Genomic DNA, 22,493 nt, shown 5'->3' with positions numbered 1-22,493 from the left:
AAGAGGGACTAACCAGAACTTTAAACTTAAAAATACCACAACCCATGACATGGTAATACTTTCTTGTAATAAAAAAGGAATCTCTGGTTGATTCTTTTTCTGACATTCTCAGGTTATTTTCATCTTTTAAACAAAAGAAAGCTCTTAGAGCTTGTCTTGAAGTCCTTCCAATATTTTTCAGAGGTTTGTTATTGCAATTCTGTTGCTATATCACATAGATTTGAGTAGTAGGAAGAAGTAGTTGACTGGTAATAACTAGTAGAAATAAAATGATCAAAGCACAACAGCATCGTTTGTTGAAAACTGGAAAGTGACAAAGACCTCTGCTAAGTGCTGTCATTTTGAGTCTGTGGAATATTAGAAGATGCTTCTGATATGCTACAAAAAAAACCAATTTTCCCCTCAGAATTATAAAAAGAGGGGCCTGTCCAAGGAGACTCAGGTCAGATGGAATAGGAGAGAATAAGAAGACAGTAGATTCCACAAATCAGTTTTGATTGTCTGAAAAAGAGACTGATCCCACATGAGTGTTTACTCATAGATGATGCTTCCTCCTTACCACTTGCTTTCTCTTAATTTTGCTTCAGTAGTATTACACAAGCAACAAAAAGACTTTCCTTTGTTGTGTAAAATCTTTCTAGGAATAAACATGGCCTTGAGGAGGCTCTTCAAAGGTATCCTGTACAGGAGAGACACAGAATGGTTAAAAACAATCCTTGCTGGTATTCTTCAAGTGTACTTTTAATTAATTTCAGAGACACACAGCCATCTTCCTCATGAAGTGCAGCTGAATTACTCCTATGTTGTCTTGCTTGTATTAGGCAGCTCTCTATGTGATGATGTTTTAAGTGCCCTGGCAAAGTTTGGGTTATGGTCACACTTATCATCTCAAAAACATACATCTGGTTTCTTTTGCTTAATGGTCATACCCCATGTTAGGGAGTATACTAAAAATCTTTGAGGTTAAAGTTTAAAAGAAGTTTTTGTTTTATAACCTCATTTCCAACAATAAGATGTTTCTGTGATGGTGGCTTTCAGATTATCACAATCTGAATTTGTATTTCATTTTTTGATAACTCACAAGGAGACAGGAATACAAATCATCAGTTTTCACAAGGGCAAGGTTTGGAACATCTGAAGGTTCCTGGTTTTTTGTCTTTTAGTTTTCTTAAACTTATGAGAGTGCTAAGTTAGGAGGTTGCAACATTTGAGCTGATAAAAAGTCATTCAGTACTGCAGTTGCTTAATATTAATAATTTCAGCATTTTTTAATCCAAATTCCACAACTGAATGTGATCAGCCTCTTTGACAGCTTCTACACAATAAGAAAGCTTTTCATTGAATTTTGCTCAGTGACTCTTAAGATCTCTTCTTGAGCTTTTGCTGGTAATGTAATTTTTTCAGTGTATGCAAAATTAAATCAACAAAACGAGCTTTCTTTTATTGCCACTGTGTATGTTGAGCTGATGGAATTCATTGCCACATGAAATATTCAAGTTGTGTAATTTAATGCAGTTCACAAAGCACCCATGGAATCTGTCAGTCTGTGGGGACATCAGCACTAACCAGAACTGTACTTATTAATCAGAATGGATTAAGGGCACTCTCCATGTGTTAAAACTTATGATGTAAAATGTTAAAACTTATGATTTAACTTACTGAAGGAAAAAAATGAGACAAAACTCCATTCATCCACTATGTATAACTATATGCTTTAATGCATATACACACACAGGTGTGACTGCATGTGTGTGTACCAATGCACTCTTGTAAAAATATCCTCAATCATAGGTAATTCACTCAAAGATTATCAGCAAATCTGGATCCATACAGACCTGCTCACAGGGGGCATGAGCAGTCATTCACACTTCAATGTGGAAGGCATGATGCACCTCTCAGGGGTTCCTTTGTACAATTTATGCTTAAGAATATTTATGTTATTTCTGCATGATGAAAATGTATCTTAGTCATGATTTGTTGTCTATAGTATTTTACTTATTAAATATATGAAGTCTGTGTAGGTATTAACCTATAGCAAAGAGCATAGGCAGATAACACCAACAGACTAAAAATTGTCACTGTTCTTCTTTATGTGTATGGATTATAATCACTACCATCAATAAATAAAAGTTGGAGTAGTGAGCTACCAGTTTAATTCATGCACTTTTTTTTCTTTATGATCTTCATAGGATCTTGAGGTGGTGTTAGGAATGGGTTTTTCTGCAACAGTTTCACAAAAACACATTGCAAGTGAATTACTAGTAAAGCAAAAATTACTGAGGCAAATGAGAAGAGCATGATTGGCCAGAGAATTGCTTGTCTAAAACATGACATAAACAAGAAAACCCTGTCATGACTTTCTGTTTTCTAGTGGAAGTTTCTGCTGCTTGCAGGTGTGGCACTGACACTTCTGGAGTGCATGGTTTGTGGGATGGGTTGGTATCCACACTGCTTTTTTAGTGTGTCAGAGATACATTATGGGGGGATTGCTTTAGAAAAGCTGCCCTTGGTAGTCTCCATAATAAATTACTGCTAGTTCTTTGTAGCATTTTACACCTCAGGAATTGATAATTTTAATTTACATGCATGTTTATTGGAAACACACTGAGAATGTCAATTTATTTCGCACACTGTCAATGAAAAACTTGTTAATCACTGTTTACCTAGCGTGTTCTCAAGACAATGATAAAACCTCAGAATGGACACAAAATCACCACTGCTTCAGACAGTGCAGCTGACTCATTTGTAAATTGTTACAGTTAATTCCTGGTGGCAAACTTCCAGATAATGCAAACAGCTGAATGAGCCTTTTGTATCTACCTCTTGGTGCGCAGATCCTACTAACTCTTAACTCAGAACGTAACAGGCTCACTAAGATGTCAGCTCCTACAAGAATCTATGAATTCCTTCATTTCTGTCTCCTTTTATCATAAACAACCCTGCTGTCTTATTTTCCAAAGAAATGTGTAGCTTTACATCCTTAACCTTCCAGGGCTTGGAAAGCCATCCAAACCGACATCTGTTTTCTTCTTTTTGAACTCATGCTTTTTAGGCTTTACTCACCTTTCTAGTCAGATCTTCTTGTTCATTGGGTTGATTAAATGTTGTCTTGCATTATAATGAACTCCTGCTCCCGAGGGCTTAATCAAAAGGGGGGGAAATGTTTGTGAAATACTGGAATAAGTAGAAAAGAGTAAGATAGCTGGTGCTATCTTTGCTAATGTTGTTTGCAGATTTATTACTCTATCTGAGGTGTTTAGAACCCCATAGACAAATTAGAAAAAATCTGAACACAGGTTCCCCCTGTAATTTTTTTCCCCAAGTTAGTTCTTGGTAATCAGATATCTGTAGTTAGTAGAAGACCACATTCAGAAAGTCTTCACTGCTTGCTTTTTTTCACTTAGAAATATAGCTTTAATGTCAGGATAAAGAGAGAAAATAAGAGTTCTGCATTCCTCTGTTTTAATCATCTGGGAGGTGTTTTTCATGATATCAGAAGGGTACTGAGCTGTGGTCTGTGACAGTCAGACTCTGTTAATATCCAAACAAATGGTGTTTTTATTTCTGCATTTTGTACCCAGAAATTATTGTAAAACTGAGGGGATCTAGAAGCAAACTAAGTCTTATCTAAAGATTAAACTGTTTACAGGTCCAGAACCCTCATGGTACGTAAGGCTAGTGTGCTATGGAATAGGAATTTCACTTTGTGTTACATCTGTCTGTCTCTAGCAGCTCCAGATGAAATAATTTGATCCGTCCAGAGCACATCATCTTGCTAGTTGGTGGTTCATGTATCAAAGAGCATTCTGTGAAAATATCAATATCATTGGTTAATATAAATGAAATTAATTTTTAAAGCTGGGCTAAAGGTTGACATCTGAAAAATTACATTACTTTGCAGAAGAGAAATTTCTGTCTACCAGTGAAATTTCAGGTCATAAGGGCAAGTAATTTTCACAATCTTCAATGGGAACCAGTGAAATATGAACTTCATTGTCACCTAGCCCCAAAGCGATAAGATAAAATGAGCTGATACATCATTTGCTGTGGTTTTATCATCTCCTCCAGTAATTGGAAGAGAAAACAGAGTCCTTTACCACCCCCCTCCCCAGTCCCTTCACCACCCACACCCAAGCATAAGCTATTTTTGCTCTGATCGATACAAAGGTCACAGAGTATTTATTTATTTATTTTATTTTTTTTATGCTGGGTAAAAAACTGTCTAGTGGAACATTAAAGTAATGAATATGTTTAATTGAGTTTGTCACCCATGAAAATGCCGAGCAGGATTGTATAGCAGACTGCATGCTCACAGGAGGGACTGGATGGATACTGTGAATTTTAGTGGCTTATTGTGTGAATACATAAGATTTAAAATTAATATCTTGTTCTTCTCTTGAGAAATCTAAAAATAAACCATGATGCATTTAAGAGCATTTTGATATTTAAAATTATTCATAATTTGATATAATTCCCTACCAGTTAGTTGTACTTGGACCTGTTTAAACAAAGAGCAGAGGAAGACCCTTTCACTGTGAATCCTGCAGTCAGGAACCAAGTTGTACCTGGACAGTAGGATCTGAGGATCCTCAGTTGCAGAGCTGACCTTGTGGTGGAGATGCGGGTTCCTCATGAACTCAGGATCAGGTTTTTATAGTCCCAAAGTGCTGGAATTTTGCTTTCCGGAACAAAACCGACGTGATGTGACAGAGAATGCTTCTAGAAAAATGTATTTATGGATTTTATCTCTCAACTGCAATCAAATTTAAATGCAAATTAAATGCTTTTTTATATTTTTTTTATGGTGTTGGTTTATTGTTTGGTTTGGTTTATTTTTTTCTGGTACATCATAACATTTTCTGGAAATGCACAAATGTGCACCAGCTTTTTAAACAAGCTATTTAGATTTTATTTTACTTGTGGCAGTTAAATTGGCTGGCGCATTAAAGTAATATAATTATTCAATTACTGTTTCAGTTCTATAACCCATTTGCAGACTTAATTACTTCTAGCCTATTCACATTTTCAAGATCAATAGTACTTTTCTCTGAAATAAAATATATGATGGCTGATTGGTTTGCTTAAAAGGTAAAGCAAAATGTTTGTTTAATCTTGGGTTTCTAATTCAGGAGATGCCATCTTTTAAGTATTCCTTGTAATCTTTTACGAGAGACATTGTTTATTATCAACATTCAAGAAGGGTTTTGGAGAAAAGGTAGGGTGGGGCATATGTGTTCAAAAACTGTGGAATGACAGAACAGCTTCTGAGTGAGCATTTTCATAGAACCATAGAATGTCAGGTTGGAAGGGACTTCAAGTATCATTTGGTCCAACCCTTCAAATGTTGTAGTTTATGTGAGATGTCCCAGCACCCCATTGAGCTGAGACTTAAGACTTTCCAAGGTGAGAGAATCCAACACTTCCCCTGGGAGACAAAACCAATGTCTGATTGTCCTCAGGAGGAGAACTTTTCCTCTGATGTTCAATTAAAATCTCCCCAGGAGCAACTCGTGCCCCTTTTCTTGTCCATGGGATTCCTTGTAAACAGGGAGTCTCCATCTGCTTTGTAGCCATCTTTAAGTCCTGGAACATCATAATAAGGTCTCCCCTGAGCCTTCTCTTCTCAAGGCTGAACAAATCCAGGTTGCTCATCCTCCATTTCCTCAACATTTTAATGCTGGAAAATTAGCTGATCTGCAACTCTAAATTGTGATGAGAGGACTTCTTTATGTATGACCCTAATTCACGAGTAGCACTATGCTACCTGAGTCTTCATGCAGTTCTGATTTCAGAATCTCCTTGAAGTGGAAATTGCAGCTTGCTGTTTGGTGGTGTTTCTGCCCAGCCGGTACCAACCAGGGCTCAGCCCCCACCCCACTGTGGGGCAGGGAGGAGAAAATCCACCCAAAGGCTCCTTGATCGAGACAAGGACAGGGAGATTTGCATTCCCCTGTTAGAAAAACCTGAGAGGTTCAGCTTGGGAAGGAAAAGAACTCATTTCATGGACAAGGAGAAAGAGAAAACAGGGCCAGAGCTTAACACCTTCCCCCCAGCCCTCCCCTCTCCCCGGGTCCGGATCGCTTCACTGCCGCCTCCCCTCAGGGCACAGGGGACGGGCAGGGGGGGTTCAGGCTCAGTTCCCCACACGGGGTTTCTGCCGCTCCTTCCTCCTCAGGGGAGGACTCCTCACATTCTGCCCCCGCTCCAGCGCGGGCTCCCTCTCACGCCAGAGAGTCCTTCAGGAACCCCTCGGCCATGAGTCCCTCCATGGGCTGCACTCCCTCAGGAACTGCTCCAGCCCGGGCTGCCCACAGAGTCACGGCTGCTGCGGGAACAGTCACCTCCTCTGCCACGGGCTCCTCCAGGGCTGCAGATCCACAGCTGACCCTCTCTGTCATCCCGCACAGGCTGCAGCTTCACCTCTGCCCATCTCTGGCACTCCAGGGGCTGCAAATCCACATTTACCTCCGTGGGCTGCAGGGACACAGCTGCCTCCTCACCACAGGCTGTGGGGAAACCTCTGCTAGGGCACCTTTCCTCCTCCTTCTTCACTGACCTGGGTCTCTTTGCTCTGGCATTAGTCTGTCATCTCTTTCTCTCCTCTCCTCTCCAGGTCTCTTTTTCCATATTTTTTGTCATTTCCTTTTCCCTTTCTTGAACATGTCAGTGTCAGAGGCACATCCAGCTTCCCAGATCTGCTCGGCCTTGAGGGACTGGAACCGGGGGAGCTTCAGCAGCTTCTCACAGGAGCCACCGCTGTGACCCCTCTGCTTCCCAAACACCACTGCACTGACCCCAGACACTGTTTTTGCTTACTGCTTTCTTGGGGAGTTTCTTCTTGCTGTGCAGACTCAGAGTCTGCGGCATGAGTATGAGGATTGATCATGGGTTTAGACCTTTATTTCTATTACTTGAAGTAAAGAAGGGACTTGATGCAAAGGTGGAAGTAAATTTGTATTTTTAGTAGTGTTGTTATGTGGTGTTGACGCAGTCTAATCACAAACCAGTTCATATAATGAGATTTTCGGTACTATAGATCTTTACAGTGGGCTCATTTGTTTGTTTTAAATACTACAAAATGAAACAGTGACCTGTATGTATTGTCTGTCCTCCTGTAAGGTGCAGCATCTTTTGTAATAAATGCAATGTGCGGTAGATTTAACTTTAGTTTGGTGTCTTGAGTCAGCTGAAATTTTACAAATACTGTTCCATGTGTGGAAGGTGGCACTGTTTTGGTAGTTGACAATAAATTGTGTTCCCCCACTAGTCTTTGCTCCATGAGTTGTTCCAAAACTGATGGTACCAAAATCATAAATAAATGAATTGCTTTAAAGTTTAACAATTATATGAAAAAGCTAGTTCTTAAATTCTTGAGTAGAAATCTGTGTTGTGTGGCTTACAGGTGGAAAACGGGTAAAAGAAAAACAGTTTTTGGAAGTTGTATTTTGATAATATTAGAAGTTATTTTAAAAATTCTCTTTTGCCAGAATAAAAATGCTGAATTTATTTTGAAGTATGAGTGATTTTCTGCAGTGAGGACGTTCTAATAATAAAATCAGGTCTTTGGCAGGGAGGGAAAGGTTGAATTGGATTTTCATAAGGAATACTTAGCAATAGGCATGAAAGAAACATGTTTGTCCTTCTGGACCTTTCATGTACTATAGGTGGTGCGATGAGCCTGGAGCAGCGGTAATGATGCAGTTTCCATAGCAACTGGTTCACTGCCAGGCTAGACCTCTGTCTAGGGTGCTGTCAGTGTGCCTGGAGTTCCAGAGAACAGTGTCCCAAAGAAGGTCTGCTTCCACCTAATCCAGTTTTAATTGAACTCCAGAGACTTTGAAGTGAAGCTGCAGACCAGGCAACCTCTATTGGAACTCAAAATGAAGGCCTTGCTCTGCTAGGCCTCAGCTGGTTCTCACTCCTGATAACTTCTGTTAATGAGTGGTTTAAACAATTGTTATAGTGGTGACTGGTGATGTTTCTGCAGTTCCAGTTTCTGCGGTAAATCCTGTTGTACTGAGTACAATAACTTTATCATGGCTGCACAATCTAAACCACCTCTGCTGTTTTCAAGTCAGGGCTTTTCCTTGCAATTTCAGAGAAGTGGCACGCAGCAAGCTTTTGGACTTGTTTAGAATTTTTACTGTCACACAAAAATGCTCTCTTAGTGGGGTAAAAGTAATGATTATTTATCTTGCTGATTTTACTCACAATATCCGTGTAATAAGTGTTTGAATTTGCAGTGCACAGACTGATAGTGACAAGCAGGCTGTGGTCTTTTAATTGTTACTACAGAGAAGCAGAGGTCATCACATTCCTGTCTCTGTGAAGAAATAATCACTGGAATTGTAAGCTTCTACTTCAAGATCATAAGCTGGAAAATTACTGAGAAATTTTTGTACATGAGCACTGCAACTTTGTCTCCTTTGTTACCTCTTTTGATGTTGTGCTCTTTAAAGGATATTTATCTGCATGTGACAAAAGCCATCCACAGAGGCTCTGAATAGCACTGTAGAATTATACAAATCTGACAATTAGTGTGGATGGGTTATGGATGTAATGTGGAAAATGACAGCATAGCCCAAGTGTGTTAGTTCCCCAGTTCCAGAAATTATTAGCAACTACTGTCAACCTCTGGTCCTTTGCATTTGTATTTCTAGAATTTTGTGGCTTGGAATAGCTACTCGTTTTTTCCCTTCTCTTTCTGTATGTCAAGCTGTTGGGAGAGAAGTTGTCTATATTGAGGGGAAAATGAGGGATCAAATAATAAAAAAAAACCTATGGGAGATGGTTTTCTTTGTTTTGATCTTCTGTACTGTCTAGCAGCTTTTGGTTTGCCAGTCTTGTTTTCTTTTAATTCACAAAGGTGGTTTAGTATTTTATAACATTAGTAGTGCATTTATAGATGTTCTGCTCTTTCTTTTGCAAAAATGCAGATTATTTGTGAATATATGCTACATGTGGGGTAAAATCCTCCTAAAAATCTACTAACCAATGATTGGGTTCATTAACAGCCTTTGTTATGTTAAAGGATTGAATTTCTCCTTTTCTATATGCAATCTATTGCTCAAGTGGAGCTGCAGTAAGAGTGATGTTCAGTGGGGTGATATCTGAGTCTCCTTTTCTGTGATGGATTTCTCTTAGGTGCTTTTGTGCTTGCTAAAATTTACAAATCTCAGATTTCCCATCGTTTATGGTTTGTTAATTTGAGGCAGAGAAGTGTCCGATCTTGCTGTCCCTTAACACTTAGATAATTAAGCTTTGAAATGAAAAGGAAAAAGTGAAGGAACAAAGAAACAAAGTGGCTGATGACTGAAAATGGGATTAGTTTGAATTGTGAAGGCAGACTAAGCATCTGTGTCTGTCAGATGGGATGACAGAAATTGTAACAAGTTACTTTGACAACCGCTTACTCCATAAGCGATTATGCTGAGTTCATTTGCAGGTTTGTGTTTAACCTTAGCTGACAAAATTATACTTAACCTCTTATAAAGGCAACATTTATAGTTCCAGAATTAATGAATGTTGCCTTAACAGAAAACCTATGGAACATTTTTTTTCTTTAAAGACATTTTTTTCTTGCTTATTTGTTACAGGCCTGTTATTACAATGCTAAAGTGAGTGCAGATGCATCTACTGGCACTACTAGTAATATATTTCAGGATACTTTTATATGCTTTGCTGGAAGGCCAATGTTTCTGACACTCCCTTGGCTATGGAAAATAGGCAGCTGTCTTTAAAGGAAAAAATACAAGCAGATTTTTAAAATCCTTGACATGAATTGTTGAATTTAGGACTTCAAATATTTTATTATAGGTTTGAAATATACTTTGAAGTTTGAGCATATTTTAATTTTGCTGCACATTTTGCATTTGTAATTGGTAGAATCTATGTTTGTGGGTCAGTTTCTTTTTTACAATATATTACCTATAAAGCATTCTCTCTGTGTCTCTTTCTGCTAGATTCTGGCATATACAGAAGGACTCCATGGAAAATGGCTCTTCTCAGAAATTCGATCTATCTTTTCCCGACGTTACCTTTTGCAAAATACAGCACTGGAGATCTTCATGGCAAACAGAGGTACAGTGAGTTTAAATGAATGACAAATGTTGATTTGGGGACACGGTCATTCTGCTTGGCTGTTTAGTCACTTCTTCTTTGGTATGGGTTTGTGTAGATAGCAGAAGGGCTTTGATGAAGTGTCTCAATAGTTGAGTTAGTGCATTTTTGTAATTTAATTTTTCCTTTTCATTTTTTTTCAATGAGGAATTATGATGAAACAGGATAACTGGGATTTTGCAGTGCCTTAGTTTCATTCATATCTCATGTTTATTTGGCATTCTCTGGAAACTCTGGATGAAGGCACACCTACCTCTGACCTGTTATGCACGATGGGTGTTTTTGTGCCTTTGGAGGGTTAACAGTTGGTAGTTATACACATAAAGAAGAAAAACATAATGACAGAATTTCACAACCATATTAGACCAGTGACTGTTATACTTTCATGGTTTATTTCTAGTAATAATTTCTTCCAGTTAGAACCTAGTGGAACTCCAAGAAATAAATGTGGATTTACCTTGTTAATGAACCATGGTTTTCACCCACCTCTTTCTTCAGTTTCTTTTTCAGACACACATGTTTACTGTGAGAAATTACTCAACACACTCAAATAGTGTGTTAAGACTTGGAGAACTTTCTTCTGCTATTTTCTCCCTCTAAATTTAATTTTAAACCCAGTCATATGATGGCTCTGCAATTTAAATTAAGATTCTTAAGGCACTTTTAGTGCTTTTATACTGATAAAGAAATTTTGAAAAACAAATTCTGAAAACTGCCTATAAAGATACCAGATTTAGTAGATCTAAAGGTGACACTATTAAAATGTATAACATCATTTTGATAATGATGTGAAATGTTGTTGTCCTGATAGCAGAAAAGGTTTCATAGGATAATATGTTTTATGCAGTTTTGCATACTTTGCATACAGATGCATACTTTGACTCATATGCTAGTCAGAGAGGTTTTGTCTGAGCTTCCAAAGGTCTCTGATCTTGAACATGCCTTGTAAGTATTCAGACACATATTTGGCATAGCACTGCTGTGCTTGTCTGAAGTGTTTATTGTCCAACAGAATATTAATTGTATGCATAAGCACTTTTCTGTTTTGAAGCCTATATCTGCACTCTGCAAAGTCATAAATGTCCACTGATGACACCATAATTAGTGTTATTTAGATTTTCAGGTTACTAAAAATCTCACTGAATGTTTCAAACAAAATATGAAGCCAGTATTTTGAAGAATATATCTTGTAAATGTCTAGGAAGTAAACTGGTAAATGTGATCCAATTAATATATAAACTTTTTGCTTTTAAAATCAGTTCTAAGCAGTCAATCTGTGCATATAAGTTTAACTTCTTTTCAGAAAGGAAAACAAATGTAGACCTTGTGAAATGTATAACAGTGAGAGCTTCTGATGAAAATCTTGTTAGTGGTAAATAAAATTAGTTCTAGGAATTAGGAAAAAATTTATCTGTAGTAACCTGTAGGAAACATGTTTGATCTTTTACTTGTTCAGCACATAAGCCTAGGCTTAAATTTCATTGCACCAGAAAACCTGAAATAGAAGGTGTAAAATCATGCCATATTTCTACTCTTGTGTTCACAGTGGGTGTGATGTTCAACTTCCCTGACCAAGCAATGGTAAAGAAAGTGGTTAACTGTTTGCCTCGGGTTGGTGTTGGTACTATCTTTGGACTACCCCAGACCAGGTATTTTACAGTTTGAATTAATTTTATGTGTCAGTTCTTGGAGTTCCTTTTTTACTGAAAAACATACCCATCCTCAGCTTATCACATCTGCACGCACATGTTTGCCATGTGTTTGTATTATAAAAACTTCTTTATTAGCAGTTATTTTGTGATTTTTGTCTGTTATAGGGAATACAGCTTCTTTTTGGCAGTGAGTCTCAATCACTTACCCTACTTAAGGAAAATAGGTTTCTTTATGCTTGCCAACTCACTAAGATTTGAGACAGATTTAACACTGGTTTTAGGACTGATTAGCTTTTATGACAGTGTTCAATTACATTACCTTGACTGTAATATCCTTGAATCCTCTGTAGTATTTAAATGCAGATTAAAATGATTGTTTCTCATCAGGATATTGTAGTGATGTGTAGAAAAATATAAGCTGAACAGCATGTGAAGCATTTTTTATGGTGTGCTTGTCTTTTAGCTCTGGAGGACATTGTTCACATTTTAAATAGCAAGAAATTAGTATTAGTGTCACACTGAGTGTTTGGATCCTGAAACTGAAGAATATTTTTCAGTTTGCTACATCTTTTATAGCAGAAGATTAGGGCTTGATTACCAGATATGCTCTAGATGAAGCATAACAGCACAGTTTAATGTTTACTGAGACTGATGCAAATAAATTTTTGAGGTATAACCCCATCTCTAGTTGTATTGTTTACCTCTTGTATTTTAATTAATTGTAAACTATTTTAAAGAAAATCAGTTCCTAATTTTTCAGAAGAAACAGAAACCCAGAAGTATCTTGACTGTCGTTACTGTAAAATTTTTATTTTTTAAAAAAAGATTTCTCTGCTCAGAAATGGCAGATGGAGGATAGTTTGGGATGTTCTCCCATGGGTGTTTGGTGTGGGCATTTTGTAGTTTACCTCTGTTCTTAATTGAGTCCAGAAAAAAATATCTTGAATTGTAATTATAGCCACTCTGTAAGAATTTAAGGATTTCTATTTACATAAGTAAATTATGTCTGAAAATTTTTAAATATACTTGAAAGTACAGACATATTTGTTCAAAATTTCACATCCATTTGTGTGGATTAATTTGTCATCAGTATGATGTAGTTTATTAAAATTAAAAAAAAAAATCAATTACTGTAGCTGTTTTCTTTAATCATTTACCAGTACCTGTCAAGATTTGTGAACAAAAACTGTATCTAGATTTTTTCTCTCCTAATGGTTGTGGTTCTGGTATTTACAGCTGTTTTTATTATGAACAAAACAGTCTTGGGAATTCTATGGTAAGCTCTTCCCTGCTTGATTTATTCCTCCAAGAAATGACTCTGTAGTCTTCTTTCACAAACATGAGGAGCTCCAGCATCAGATTCTGAAAGTTCAATTGAGTTACTTATGGCTAACTCCCCAGCACTGCCCAAAATTTAATTCTCAAGAGGGTGGGCTTCATAAGGAAATTCTACTGTCATTGTTTTCTTTTGTTCTTGAGGAATTAAAAAAGTTTCTTCTAAAAGTTGGCTTTTATGTGAAATTCTAAAAGTCATGTAATTTTCTTATTTAGTTGTCTGCCATCTCTCTAAATCACTAGTAACAGATTCTTCTAATACATCAAGGCTTTATGGCCCAGCTGAATTTGCACAGCTGTAAAGGTTTCAGTTTGAAATCTTGACATATCCATCTGTCAGATGTCTTCTGTTCTTATTAGTTTATAAAACGTTAAAAAATTTACTTCAGGTATCCAAAATAGCAATTTGGTCACCAGAGAATTCGAGTGTGGAATGAGTAAAAAGAGTGTGTACAACTGCCACTAAAATTCAGGTAGGAAAAAAGGAAGACCCACAAGATTTGTTGTTATTTTTTCCAATTTATTTGTTTTTTTCCAGACGCATTTCTCTGGCCAGTCCTCGGCAGATTTTCAAAGCTTCCAATATGACCCAGAGATGGCAACACAGAGAAATCTCCAACTTTGAATACCTGATGTTTCTAAACACTATAGCAGGTAACATAAATTACCATAATGACTCAGAAGAGGATGGCACAATCTCAACAGACATAATTTTGCTCTTTTAATAGATAGCTTTTTCTAGGTACAATATCCTCCCAAAGAACAACTTTACAAAATCCTAATATATGTACTTTATTCATAGTTATTTTTAAGTTTATATAACAATAGAGAGGCAGGCAATTAATACACTTAACTACAGGCTGAACTACACCTAAAAATTATCTCTAAAGTCAGAATATCTTGACTGCTGTGGGAGTGCAGGAGCCACAAAGCTGCTATTTAGAAGACTCTCATAAATAGTAAGTTCTTTAATATTCTTAAGTACTGTGCTCCATGAAAAGCAGTGTACCAACAAGTTCTTGGTAGACCTGGGTCAGTCTCAGCTGGGCAGCAGGATGTTCCTGAAATCCAAAAATATTACAGTTGCAAAATAGATGGTTGGTCTTGGAAAAGAGTGTTGTGTCAGTCTCCCCAGCATTGCTGTGTCAGGACACCATTCATCTATTCCTAAACCCTAATTCTGGATTACAACTCTGTGTGGTTGTCCTAATCCCTCATTCTGTAAATGCTAAGATATATTTCATTTAACCCATTTTACCCAGTTAGCTTCTAACCAACTTGACTTCAGTTTAGTAAATGCATGCTAATTGTTAAGTGTTATGACCTCTCTTTTACTTTCCAACATATTTTTTTCTCAGACCAACTTACAAAATTTCTCAATTTTCATCTTTTTTCTGTGGTATTGATGGTGCTGAAGGGTCTGTTAATTCCTTTTCAGACTTGGTTCTTGCTAACACACTTGATATAACAAATGCCTCTGCTCACACTAATTGCATTTTATACAAATGGTCAGTTTTGCTGGTTTCTTTAATCAATCATTAAGTCAGAGATGCCAGGATGCTGGCAGATTTTATAAAAGCAGGGTGGATCTGCTTCCCTCCTTACTGTCTAAATGGGATAAGGCATGATCATGACACTGTTTCTTTCAGCTTAAGTAGACTATTGAAATAATAAAGAGAATTCTTACCTACTTGGTATTTGAGGTTAAAAGGAACAATAATATAATATTATCAAAAAAGGGAGAGTTTAGTTTACCATGATGGGATGTTAAAAGATTGTTGTGATGGCTGTCAATTTGAAGCTGTATCCCAGTATCATGTAAGTAGCCTCAACCCTGAATGAGATTACATATTGTGCAACATCACCAAACAGTAAAGGAAAGAAAGGATCTGGCCGTACCATTTAAAAATTCTGCAAATCAGGATGGAGAAATACTGAATGATGGAAAAAAACTGGAGAAAGAAAAGCTCAGGTGAAGCTTTAGAAGATATTTTCTGACAACCTGATAGATTTAGGTTGTGAAATAATATCTCTGGTGAGGAAGTATAAACTTGATTTTTGAGAATTTTAAGATCAGGCTTGATAAAATGTGAGAACACACTGATTGGAGGGGATGTGACTGAATGGGTTTCTGCAGCAACACAGAAAAAGAGACAGGACCAGTGTAAAAATTATGCATACTAAAATTACAAAGGGGAGTTTGTGGTGTATATGTAGGTATAGTATGTGATTATTCTAATTGAATAGGGTGGCTTTTTGCTGGATGTTATTTCCATCTTGCAAATGTATGAAGTTGCATTTGTGTACCTGAAACTAGAACAGGATTTCTGTTCTGGTGAATGTTGGCACATCCACAGATATTCAGTGGTCAAGGAAGACTTCCCATCAAAGTCAACTCTCTAGATGGAATGGTTATTACTTCCATAATTTCTCATTTTCTCATCCTGAGCACCTTCACTCTGCTTTCACATACAGAATTTAATACATTATGCAAAAAATTACTTTGATTTTTAGAATCAACAGAAGTCACTCACGACCTTTGTATTTTTTTATGTGTTTCACTGTAAAGAAACAGAAGACAAGATGACATAAACAAGGAAAGGAAAAATGCATAGAAAGTGAATGAATGTGACTGCAAAAGAACTGACAAAGTGAAATGGGCTGCAGTGTTTTAAATTGGATGCTAGCAATTTGTGAACTTTTTGGTTATCCTTTTCAATAAACTGAAGTAGAATGTGATAAAAGATCTAAACCAAGTGATACTAGTTCTTTTTTAAGAGCTCATGAAGTTACATTGTTTAACCTTTGAAGGTTGCTGTTTTAGTTCAGTATAACTCTTCTGAGGTTTTTTTCTTGTTTGTCAGGTCGAACTTACAATGATTTAAATCAGTACCCTGTCTTCCCTTGGGTTATCACCAACTATGAGTCAGAGGAGCTGGACCTTACACTTCCTAGCAACTTCAGAGATTTGTCAAAGGTATTTGTCATCAGATACAGCTTTTTTTCTCTCCAGTTTTTATCACCGTAGCTTTAAGTCTTATTCATGTTTTGCTGCATTTGATACATTAATGTTAAATGCACAATCACTACAATGTTTCATTTCTATATGCTCATCCAGATAACAGGAATCAAATAGTGGAAAATGAATTACTGGTGTATTCTTTCTGCTTTTGATTGTATCAGTCCAATAACGGTTAATGGGAGGTGATCTTAGTTGTAGCATATGCCTTACACTGAATTTTAAATATTAATGGAGTTAGAAATACTGAGGCTGCTAAAGTTTAGCTAAAAATTACCAAAGTAATGTTAAAAAAAAACCAACATTTTTTTTTTGTTTTTCTGGTGAGAATTTTGGGGGTTTTTTAATAGCAAAGCCTGTGATATCATTATATTTTAAGTACATTAAAATCATTGTCCTTATTCCCATAAGCAGAAACTTACTTTTTTTTTTTTTCAGTTCCTCTACAATCCCCTTCAGGTGTGCTCAAGTAAATTAATTGTCCTTTGTCAGACAGACACTGTAATTGTTTAAACAATTTTTCCAAACAACTCCTTTCTGGTAGAGTTTTTCTGTTCTAAGGTTCTAAGGTTTTTCTGTTCTAAGGTTTCTGTTTTCTAAGGTTCTTTTCCAAACAGTCATATGTAGATGCAATATTATTCAGCCTGTTTAAAGCTTTATAGAATGTGATTATAGTCTTTCAGTCCTTTCCAAGAAAGGAATATTTCATTTTGCAAAGTAGAAGCATCTCTCATTTTCTCTGCAAAGACTTGGTGCAGTGGTCATCAAGCAGAATCTTTTTCTAAAAGCAAGGTATTATGGAAAGTTATTGCCATGGGGAGGAAAATAGTGCAAAATGTAAACAATGTGTTTTAAAAAGAACTTGTATTTCACAAAAGTCTTCCATACAAATGGTATTTGATTGAATATAAGAATCCTCAAAGAAGTAGAGCAGTTTTTGAAAGTTCTTGCTTTCAGTTTGTATTTGATTAATTTAAACACAGGTCTGTGAAAATCTCCAGAAAATGAAGGGGTTTTTACTACAGATTTAGTATTTTAACCTTAAAAAGGGTGCTGTATAGTCATCAAGTATATATAGGTGTATATGTACATGTGTGTATATATATATTTAAAGACTATACTGTACCTTTTGTTTGTGTTTATATATGTACAAACAGAACTAAAGGAAAACTCTTAAGTCCAAAGCAGAAATGTACTGAGGGTGCTGTAATTTTAACATTTTCTAATAGTGTTATTTAACCTGACTAAGCCATGAACTCTGCTTTCTCAGAATGTCTGGCTCACACAAATGGGTAAACCTACACATATTTTATATTTTAACAAACTTTCAAAGACAAATAATATTTTAAAACACACTTGTGAATTGCACATTAGTAAAAATATAAAACTTATTCCTATGTGATGTACTCTAGGTGGCCCTGCTCTGGCAGGGGGGGTTGGACTAGATGATCTTTCGAGGTCCCTTCCAACCCCTAGGATTCTGTGATTCTGTGATTCTGTGACATTAGCTCTGTCTATCTTGAATTAGCATATTAATTAAATGTATTGGTCATTAATAACTTCCTTGATTATGGCATGGTTTTTGCAACCTCATTTTCCATAAAGTTTTGTTAAGTGACACTTCTGCATATATCATGTAATTGCCAAAGTAATTAAAGCTTCCAAGGCAACTCTTTTTAATTGCATTTTAACTTGTAATCTAACAAATTTAGTCAGCCCTATAGTCTTAGCTTTTCTTCCTCCACCCTGATACAGAACTAAGTGTAGTGTAGCACAATTTTTCTTCATTTTAGGTGATGTACCATTCTTGCCTCCATTAAGATAGCAAAACCACTCTTTTCCTATGCATTTTTTTATTAACAGAGACTGGTTATATAGATTTCTCTATTAATGGAAGTAGCTTTTGAGGAATACTGAGTATACCTGAAGTCCTGAGGGATACTTCCCATTGCTATTGCTGGGACAAGACATTACTTAGGGACATTATGAAGAGGACATTACTTAGGTTGTGTCTAAATCTACGTTTATACTTAACCTTCTCAATCATATGCTTGAAGACTATGACCTTGATAAAGGAAATAATTATTACAGTACAATTAATATTAATATTAACATTAATAATTAATTATTACAATTTAATTAATATTGTTTAAGCCTGTCACGTGGTATTCTTGGGGGCTTTTAATCTTCAGCAGGTGATTGGCAGAGAATTGCCCCTATTTTTAGGGAACAGTGAGTATGTATACAAATACATATATTTAACATGCATTGCCCCTTATGTTCTGCTCAGTGTTGATCAGACACTGTCTTGATCTCTGAAAATGTGACTGCTCTTCTGGATCAATGCCAGCCCTTCCCATAGGCACAGTCCTTATGACATACTTGTCTTGCTCACAACAGTTTCAAGTTTTGTTTACTGTTTAGGCATTTCTAGCAGTAGCAACTCTCTGTGGTTTAAATGTTGAACGTTGTGTCAGATGATGAGTTCTGGCAAATATCTGAAAAACTTCACTAATACCCAATGTCAACCAATATCCAGACTGTCTGAATGTCATCTGTATCAAGATATTTTCATTATACTTCCATTTTAGGGGTAATGCTTCAACGTAAGTGCTAATTATATATTGTAGAATGTCTGTGCTTTTGCACTATTGAAGCTTTTAAAATATTTAAAGATATTTCTTTGAACTTTTTACATAGTTTCAGCAGTCTTTTACTTAATTTCTTTCCCTTATTCACTTCCAGAAACACATCACAATTAAGTGCTGCCACTGAGTAAGGAAAAGAAAAACTTAGGTTTTGGTTTGGCAGAAAGGTTGTCAGCTCAATACTTTTTTGTTACCTAAGAAAATTAATAAATAGGATTTTTTTTTTCTTTTTAAAAGTTGCAAGCTGAAGTTAGGTATTAGAAAGTGTCAGATATCAGTAACAGTTTCGTTAACCTATTAGCTAGAATTCCACAGTTAGTAGAGATTTAAGGAACTGCAGTGTATAGGTTAAACCAACACTTTACTTAAGCAGCTTCTCATGGCACTGTTTTGATCATCAGTCACACAATGATAAACCAAAGCAACTGAAATGGATTGTGGTTAATATTACTGTCAGCCTGACGAATGCTTCTGACAAATGCCAGGAGTGCACTGCCAGTCTGTTACCCTGCTTTGACTCAAGTGTTTATTTCTGAAGAGGTGACTGTAGTTTGGAGTGAGTATTACATATTGTATTTATAGCAGCATATATTTTATTTATGCAACAGACACAGTTTCCCACCAGAATGTGGCTGATTTTCTGTGCCACTTATGTTATTCAAAAGCACACTTCTTCCCACTCTTCTTTATTCAGTGGAAGCAACAAATTGTGTGTATTTCTGGACTTGGAAAAGGAAAAAAATATATTGAATGAATACATGGAAAATACTGAGATATGAAAGTATGATTTTATGGTCTCTGAAGTTTGTTACAAGGTCTTGCTGTATGCAAGTAGCTGTTAATTTTTCTTTTGTAAGGCACAAAATTTCTGTGAGTAATTTGTCAGTGCAGACTGACACTACTAGAAGAAGGAAATTATGCCATTTTATGCCAATTTTATTGTGGCTGTTATGTATGTAATGACTACCAGTCAAGTGTAGAAAAGCAACAAATACTTTTCACCTTCAGTGAAATGAAGTGTTTAATTGGGTCGTGGGAGCCACTGATGTCAAATATACTTTGACAGAAGTTACAGATTTTTTTTACTTGGACAAATTAGACAAATTTTGTTGTTCTAATGAAAATTTCACTGCTGACTGTTCTTCAGCATTCCCGAATTCTGCTGACTTGTGTTGCATATTTCCCCCTGCAAGGAAACAGAGTGGGATGGGCATGAAATTTGCTTAATTACCTCTTGTTGCCCCTTGATGAAGAGATACCAAAAGTAACAAATGTTTTGATGGGTACCTAATATACTTCTGCAAATATATGTAGTAAGAGAAGCATTCAAACAGGAAGCCATTCTCTGAGCCGTACCTTAATTTTTTAGGGATACATCTGTTGGTACCATTTAGCAAATCATTGTAGAGCAAAGTCTATCTGAGAGCAGAAAGAGCCTTTCTTCCCAATCTGTCCTCGTAGAACAAAGACAGAGCTAAAAAGGGATGGAGGGGGATTGTAATTGAGATTGAAGTCCTTGTTTTTAAATGAGAACTCAAAAGTCAAGTGTCTCTTTGAAGAAAGCTGTGCAAGAATATGAGGTTCTCTTGTTCATATCCCAGGACAGTGCTATAGTTTTAGGACTATTGTGGACTTTCTTTGGACCAGAAAACCTGTAGTGGAATAAGAGACCATACCAGGTAAAGTGCTGAGTAGTCTGTTATATTCCAATGAGAAGTTTTAGTTTAGTGACCTAAGTTTTTCTAAATGAGAGCAAATGATTTTGTGACTCTCAGATACCAGTAACCCTCAGACAGATACCGCTGGGGACTTAATGATAGCACGTAGCCATTATCCTTTCTGACAGATGAGTTGATCTCTTGTATAATTTCCTCTAGCACATTTGCCAAAATTAGGAGACAAGACTGCAAATGGCCCCGTGGGCTTGTGCTTGCCCCATCTGTTTTGCAGGTCACCAGGATGTTCTTAAGGGCAACAGGGAATAAGGGACTTGAGCATCCCTTCTATGAAAAGACCAAGAGAACTGGGGCTGTTCAGCCTTGAGAAAAGAAGGCTGAGAGGGATCTTATTAATGTCTGTAAATATTGGGTGTCAAGAGGATGAGGCCAATCTCTTTTCAGTGGTGCCCAGCAATAGGACAAGGAATGATGGGTTGAAGGTAGAACATAGGAAGCTCCACCTCAACATGAGGAGAAACTTCTTGACTGAGGGTGAGGGAGCCCTGGCCAAGGATGCCCAGGGAGGTTGTGGAGTCTCCTTCTCTGGAGACTTTCCAACCCCCCCTGGATGTGTCCCTGTGTGGCCTGCCCTGGGTGACCCTGCTCTGGCAGAGGGTTTGACTGGATGATCACCCGAGGTCCCAGCCCCTGACTTCCTGTGGTTCTGTGACTGTTGCAGCACCAGGGCCAGGTGCCCCGCCCGTCAGCACCATGGACAGGGCCCGCCCGTCACCGCCAGCCCGGGGGGGGCTCGGTTCTCCCGTGAGGCGGGGCTTGGGTTCCGGACCCCGACCGAGGCGTGGGGCTCAGAGCCCCTCAGCTCTGGGATGTGAATCCAGAGTGTCTGGATTTCGGTATCCACCTCTGCTGGTCACCCACTTGTTTCTCCTTTCAAGAGAGGTTTTTATGCAGATCTGTTGGTTTGAGGGTGACGCAGCATCAGTCTCAGGACCTTGTACAGAAGGAGTGGTGTTTTACATGCATTTGTTTATCTGCCTGGTCCTCCACAACTCGCATAGAGACCTCTTGAGACTGAAACTTCAAAATACATCTCCGAGATGAATTGTCAAAACATTCTTTCTGAAAACCTACTCTTAAGTCTAGATAGTTGTTTTTTAAAACTATTGTGGGCATTTCCATTGCTCTGTTTCAGTGTCAGAACCATAATTTTATATCCTAGTTTTGATTTTTCTTCCTTTTTATTAGTTGGTTATTCTTCCTTTCAAACCATTCCCTTTAAAGAACATGTAAGTGGATGGTAAGTAGAGTATATCTTGCTGCCATTCTTACTGTCACCTCCCTGTTCTGTTTTTTGCCACCAGAGGTTTATTTGTGAACTCTCAAGACTCTTTGCACTTCAGATACATATAGGAGTTTCCAGGACCACTTAATTATTTTCAAGCATTCCTTTTAAATTATTATTTTTTAATTTATTTAATTTATTTAGATATCAGAGCAGAAGTCAAGATTACAGGATCAATAAGAGTCATCTTGGTAGTAAGCCTAATGATCTTGATCTTCCCCTGCCTCAAGGAGGGAGTATTGTTTGGAATGCAGAAATGCTCTGAGGCTGGACATACAATAACTCAGAATTAACAGTGAATGTTCAAGATGCTATTCCTAGTTTGTATCTGATGCTATTGTCCATCTTGCTCTTGTTTCAATTTTAGGTGCCCTGAACATATGTCATCTCTTAATTGGAAATGTACTGAGGGAGGTTCGTGACCTTTTAAATGATCACAAGAAACCACAGGGCACATGTCTGCTCATAAAATGCACTAGCAATCAAAATAATTTCACGCACATGTCTTGGGCCATAGACATTTTAAATGTGTTGTTTCTGTCTTCCTCATGTAAAGTGAATGTTATTCTCTTGATACAGTCTTTCTTCTTTGTTATATTCATACATTGGAACTCCAACAGAATATGAGCTGCTACAGCACACATCTGGGTAATTCAGATTTCCAAACAAGCACGATGGTGGCTGAGTTGGAAACTGCAC

General features: G+C 37.1%; 1 protein-coding gene across 5 annotated transcripts in view; it reads left to right on the top strand.

The window, feature by feature from the left end:
* The window catches only part of LRBA (LPS responsive beige-like anchor protein), a 387,071-nt gene that overhangs the window by 251,845 nt on the left and 112,733 nt on the right, over nt 1–22,493 (top strand). For all 5 annotated transcript variants that reach the window (XM_008500801.2, XM_030450868.1, XM_030450869.1 and 2 more), the window contains 4 exons: nt 9,963–10,080; nt 11,666–11,768; nt 13,645–13,760; nt 15,971–16,083. In XM_008500801.2, coding sequence (XP_008499023.2) covers nt 9,963–10,080; nt 11,666–11,768; nt 13,645–13,760; nt 15,971–16,083 — 450 coding nt within the window. The remainder of the gene's footprint in view (nt 1–9,962; nt 10,081–11,665; nt 11,769–13,644; nt 13,761–15,970; nt 16,084–22,493) is intronic.

Source organism: Calypte anna, chromosome 4B (genome assembly GCF_003957555.1).
Source record: "Calypte anna isolate BGI_N300 chromosome 4B, bCalAnn1_v1.p, whole genome shotgun sequence".
Taxonomy (NCBI): domain Eukaryota; kingdom Metazoa; phylum Chordata; class Aves; order Apodiformes; family Trochilidae; genus Calypte; species Calypte anna.
The sequence above is the reverse complement of the archived record's forward strand: the minus strand, read 5'-3'. Positions and strand labels throughout refer to the sequence as shown.